Raw genomic sequence first — 6,000 nt, 5'->3', positions numbered from 1 at the left:
ATTTTTCTGATAACATGATTAACAGGGGGGCTAGCTGTGTTAGCTGCTATGCTAACTGGTCAAGGGCAACTTCAGCAGTTGAACGGAAAAACAAAAACATTGATTTCAAAAGGTATTTTTCTGACAATATGAGTAAAGGTATTGCGTTAGATTAAGTGACACACTCCAATGTGACTGAAAACGCATGTGACATCAAAATATGAAAAACAGAGGAAAGGACTTACCTTATGTCTACCCACCTGATGATGCCATTTTTGCTCAACTGTTTTCTCTTCCTCTAGATGGCTAAAATGGTTTTAGTAATAACTAGTGAGAGTTAAGCATGCATTTAAAAAACTATTTTGAAGCACAATAACATATTTAAATATGTCAGTTCTAAAATATATTTTAACACAATAACACAAGGAAGGCATAAAAAACGTATTTATAAAAAAAAAAAAAAGAATACAATTTTACATTTTAATGGGGTGCTCAAGTATTTAAAACTATTTAGAAATCACTTTTACTAACACTAGTTACATTTTGTATGTCACTGTATTTTCCTGCATGGATTGTTTGAGATTCCATGGAGACGATCAATTCTGTAATGAGCCATTCATTTAAAAAAAAAAAAAGAAGCCTTACCTCTCCAATAGGTGCTTGGTCTTCTCAAGTTAAAAAAAAAATTAATGTAGCTAGACTTAAAATAAGGAAATGAAGAATTTTCGGTCCATCGCGAAAGACTAGCATACTTACTGATGCATTTCTGATGATAGATGAATTGACTTCACCCTCAGCGAGAGAAACCTACGTGAGTGAAACAATTCAGAAAGTAGTACTTACCTATTTACTACATTACAAGGTTGGACTGTTCTCAAAGTTGCAGTAAAACCACCAAATAAAAAGTGACCAATCATACTTGACGTTGCTGGTGAATACACTGCATGACGTATGCGAATTTGCGGTACACATTTTAATAGGCGAGAAAAAATTAGCTTGTAAATGATTTACTGACGCCAGCTTTAACTAAAAGTACATGTGGTGGAATCACAAGACTCCACTAGAAGTCTGCATTGATTTATGTCGTTCAGTCAAATGAGTTCATATATTATTTGACACGTCTGTCTCATCTGTTTATTAAAAATCCAAAAGGAAGAAGCACGAAATGGTGACTGGTGGCTGTTTGGTTTTAGGAACCAGAAACGTGCATTTTATTTACACCAAGATCACGATTGCACAAGCAAGGACAAATGCAAGTGCACCGCGGACAGTACCTCCGTTCTGGGCCAAAGCAGGTGTTGTAAGCAAGCAACCTCGAGTCGGCTTAATGTAAGAAGTTCTGATATCTCAGGCTTCAGATTTTACGCTTCTTCCATTCCGGTTCCTTGTCGGCCTCCTCGTCCTCCTCGGAGTCCTCTGCAAACACGGGATTGGGCTGCGTCCTACAGGACAAACCCAAGACAAGACAAGCGATCACATTGAAGGATGATGATGGAAAACTTGAGGCTCAGAGCTAAACTTCTTCACCTTCAAATATAGAAAATAACATAACTTCAGCCTAATACTCCTTGACGAGAAATACCAACACAAAATTGCAGATGTATTGCTGCGCTAACTTTTCCAGGCCGGGGAACCTCACTCCATCCACTTCTTGGCCTCTTTTGGCGGACCATACAAAATATAAGTATGTTGAAGAATGAGTTACATCCAAACTATGTACTTAAAATGTAAAAGAAAATGGAAATAGGCAGGAAAAAAGGAAGACAACCTGAAGCTCAAAGCTAAACTTCTTCACATTCAAACATGCCAGCCAACTTATTGATTCTTCATGAAAAATTCCAACGTGAAGACAGAAAAGTTGCAGACATACTGTTCTAACTTTTCTAGTAAGGAACGTCACTCCATCTCGCATAACTTTTGATGACAGAAAACATTCAAATAAGCATGAATAATTTACGTTCAATTTGCTAAACAAGTAAAAGTAGAAAAGGCAGGACTTCCTGCAGCTCAGAGCTAAACCTCATCAAATTTAATTACACAAAATAAAAGTAACTCCAGCCTAACAATTATTGATTAAACACCAACATGAAGGTAGTAAAGAGAGATGTAATAATGTGCTATTTTTTCCAGGTTAGGGAACCTCACTCCATTTACTCTCCACCTGTCCACAATATTTATAACAATTTTAAACATTGCTACAAAAATACATATTAAACACTAAAGAAAAGCAGCAGATGTGTCCGTGGTAGTGATGACGACGACATATCGAAGCGCTAACTTTGACCGGATGGGGAACCTCACTCCATTCTACTTCTACAAATTGTTTTTAAAAATGTTCTCTGAATGACTTTGATTTCATATTAGCTCGAACCAAGTGCCCACATGTTTTGATACAACTTGGAACGTTTCTACTTGTGAACTCCAAGCTCACCTGCTCCTGCACGGGAGCGCAAACATGAGGACGTGCAACCTGCCAGCTTTTGTTCCACCCCGCCTCCTGATAGCCATCGAACGGCGTCGTTTCTGTTCCAACCATCCAAAGCTGTCCATCACGTTTGAATGCGGGCCTGCACGACTCGAGCGGCTCTTTAAACATTTACACGTCACGCCGTTGCCGAGGGAACCCGAGTCCTCACGTCGCCCGTTTGGAGGGTCTTACTTCTTGTAGGCCGGGGCCACCCAGTACGGGTTCTCCGAGGCTTCCTTGGCGTGACGCAAGATGGCCTCCCGGGCGTTGCTGTCGTCCGTCTTATCCAAGGCGATGTTCTTCACGATGAACGACGACAGGGTGCCGCCGTGAGCCGCCACTCTGCCGCCTCGGCCTGGAAACAAAGACATGTGGGAAGGTCACCCAATCAGCACAGGTGGGGGACCCCGAGTCATGTGACCAAAAAATGAGAAGACAAAGAAGTCATAGACAATATAGAAGCTAGTATTCCTTGATGACGTGTTGACATTATGGGCATGCGTATTGCGCAACACTTCTGAACACAGCTGTTTAAAACAATGGGACGATATTTTGTTGAAGCTTCGCCATAGTTACGAGCATTTGGATAGCATGTGTTGGTGGAGCGTGCTTGAAATATCTCTTTGCAACGCTGCACTTCGCCGTGGAAACATCAGGAGACGGGTGCGAGTGTGAAACAAAACACTGCGCTTGACGAGCCAGCTGGAAGCGGACAAAGTTGGCGCTGGCGGGGCCGGTTGGACGACTGTAGCGCATGCACATGCTCATCCACAACTAGTGATTTTTTAAAAAGAAAAACATAGAAAGGTGTATTTTTCTATTTATTAGCATTAGCTAATTATTTTGTTAGCTGGTTTAGCAAAGTCTTTGACATAACCACCAAGTATTTTTGTCACAAAGTGGCCTCACCTGGTCCGGATACGGGAGGCTCGGGTTTGTGGGACTTCTTGGGGTCCAGTCGGTCCTTCTCCAGCTGCTTGCGAGTGCTCCTCTGCCGCGCTTCTCTGAACATGGGCAAGGCGTGCGCTGCCGGCGACAACAAAGGGGATCATTCACAATGTTACACTTTGTCTGCGTGTGAGCGTTTGGATGCGAGTTGTAGCAAATCAAAGTTTCCGACGCTGTGGAAGTACCCTGAAGGCACCATTTTGCTTGCGTAGCATTAGCAACTAGCAAGTGTGTAGCGTGTGTTATTCTGGTCATTCTGTTGTCCCGAAGTGTCCTTTAAGCTGTTTGATGACACCCCAGTTGGAGTCAACTGTAAAACTAAACACACGACGATAAGAATGACATCCACTGAATATTCAAATACAAAACATGCTTCGTTTTTAAAACATTGCTAGCCTAGCGCTAATGCTAAAAGCAAAGGGAGTGTTTTTCCTTCAAATAACGAATATTCACACCCAAATGCTGTGGGAACAGATACCCACAGGTACGATAACATTACGCAAAGGCACAAATTCTTCCTAAAGTGTGAAAAATGAGTTATTTTAATAGAATTTAATCGCATTTTTTTTTCTGTACTCACTTTTAGCGTTACAGCATGGATGCACGGCACCACATTGCCCCCAAGAGGCCAAAACAAACAGTCAGTATTTGTTCTTACGTTTTTTTTCAGTTGCTATTATTTTAGTTTATTCTATTCTTATTGCTTTGTTTTGTTATTGTCCTTAATTTTGTTATATTTAAATAAGAATTTTATTAATTAAATATATACATTAAAAAAGTATAAAAGCTCAATTACTGGATAAATATAGCACAAGGCAATGCTGTTGAATCATTTTGTTTGTTACCATAATAGCATATTGACTGTTTAATGTTATTTATTTTGTGTTGATTATTATTATTACTATTATTGTTATTTTATTTTATTCTTTTTTGATCCGCAGATACCACAAGTTTCACTTCTTTCTATCCCCTTTCATTTCTTTTTTAAAGAATGAAATGAAATTTTTGAATTGAATTTAATTTTTAAATAATCGGCAGATTAATCGGACAAAAATCAGTATCGGTATTGGCCTAAAAAATTGCATATCGGTCGGGCCGTATTCATAATCTCCGAAATTCTTCTTCATTTCAATGTTGGGGTTGTGAGGGGTAACGCAGCGCCATGTTTAGGTTCGCACCTACAATAAAAGCCTCTCTAGCACTCACCGCCACGAGTGTGAGCCTGCGCGATCGCCGTGTGTGTGTGTTTGCAGGTTCAGATGAAGTGATTTTCCATCGCCGTTAATTCTTCGCCACGCCACATTAAGCAAAAAGGTTAGCGTTAACAGATTCCCCCGCTTCTCCCCTCAATGAGCCCCTCTAATTTTCCAGCGGCGGCGCAGCGAGTGCGTCACTCGGAGCTCCACTCCACTTCACGCCGCGGTCACGCCACCCAAACGAAAAGAGATACTTCTGTCCCGACAGCCTGGTGTGAGGGCGGCACGGCAGGTAGGGGGAGGCGGCGGCGGCGTGTGGGGGACGAGTAGCCACAGGCGGCAAGACAGGCGTCTGTCCTTGGCGTGATCGAGTGTTAAGGGGACACGTGGCGGGAGCGTGGCCAGCTACTCATGCGCGACTGGACGCTCCATCAGCTAATGGGATGCCGTGGATGCCGCGTGGTTTAGTCCTGGTCGCCAGCTCAGTCTTTTAAGGACAACTTTGTTGGTAGTATCGAAGTAAGAAAAGGGTAGTATGCAATGTCGGGGCTTGGTTTGTGAAATTTAGCAGCAGACTTCTCATATGCTGTTGGAAGTAAGTGCAAGAACAACACTGCTCATCACCAAACGATTAAATTAATTTATTAATTTGGAAACAGGGTTTTAATAGTTTTGGATTTTCATTACAGTATAGTTAGTTTATATTTAGTTTTGAATGTTTTTTTTTAATTTAAATAAAGTTTGTTTTTTGATTCAAAAAATATATTTCTTTCTTAAAAGTTTTTTTTTTTTATAGTTTTAGTATTAGTTTTTCTGTTTTTTTGTTTTTTTAATACAGCGCTCCTTTGTTTTCCACTGGGGGTAAAATCTGCGAAGTAGTTAACTTTATGTTTGACATTTATTAAAAATGTTTTAAGGTTCTAAAACCCTTCACTACATGAAATGCGTTATAGCGAAGGAACACTTATTAGTTGAATGCCAAGTTTAAAAAAATATATATATATACTGTATATACTGTATATATATATATATATATATATATATATATATATATATATATTGCATTGCGTAATTAAGTAAACTACAATTCTCAAACAACTGATCTTGCTTCCGTAGCTACGGATGTAAAGCAAAACTGAAATAAATACGTTTAAAATGAATCCTGAAAGCGCATGTAGGATATTGACAGAGAAAAACGTAGAACAATTTTTGCTTTAATTACAGTTTTAGTTCGTATTAAAAATATAAGATGTTTTTTTTCAGTTGGTTTGTATTTTTTCAAAAGCATTTCTTTTTTAATTGTAGTTACTTCGCTAGTTTTTCATAACTATAACTGACCGGAACTGGGCCTGAGGCAAGGTGGGTGGAATTAAGAGCATTTCCAAATAGCAGGTCAGTGAGAACACAAAA

General features: G+C 39.8%; 1 protein-coding gene across 2 annotated transcripts in view; it reads right to left on the bottom strand.

Moving 5' to 3' along the window:
* Window positions 1-1,099: 1,099 nt before the first annotated feature.
* Window positions 1,100-6,000, bottom strand: part of wdr70 (WD repeat domain 70) — a 43,239-nt gene continuing 38,338 nt past the window's right edge. For both annotated transcript variants that reach the window (XM_077543064.1, XM_077543065.1), the window contains exons 16-18: window positions 3,356-3,472; window positions 2,639-2,801; window positions 1,100-1,421 (exon numbers count right to left, since the gene is read on the bottom strand). In XM_077543064.1, coding sequence (XP_077399190.1) covers window positions 1,334-1,421; window positions 2,639-2,801; window positions 3,356-3,472 — 368 coding nt within the window. In that variant the 3' untranslated portion in view covers window positions 1,100-1,333. The remainder of the gene's footprint in view (window positions 1,422-2,638; window positions 2,802-3,355; window positions 3,473-6,000) is intronic.

Source organism: Vanacampus margaritifer, chromosome 14 (assembly GCF_051991255.1).
Source record: "Vanacampus margaritifer isolate UIUO_Vmar chromosome 14, RoL_Vmar_1.0, whole genome shotgun sequence".
NCBI lineage: Eukaryota > Metazoa > Chordata > Actinopteri > Syngnathiformes > Syngnathidae > Vanacampus > Vanacampus margaritifer.
Note: the sequence above shows the minus strand (reverse complement) of the source record. Positions and strands in the feature narration are given on the sequence as shown.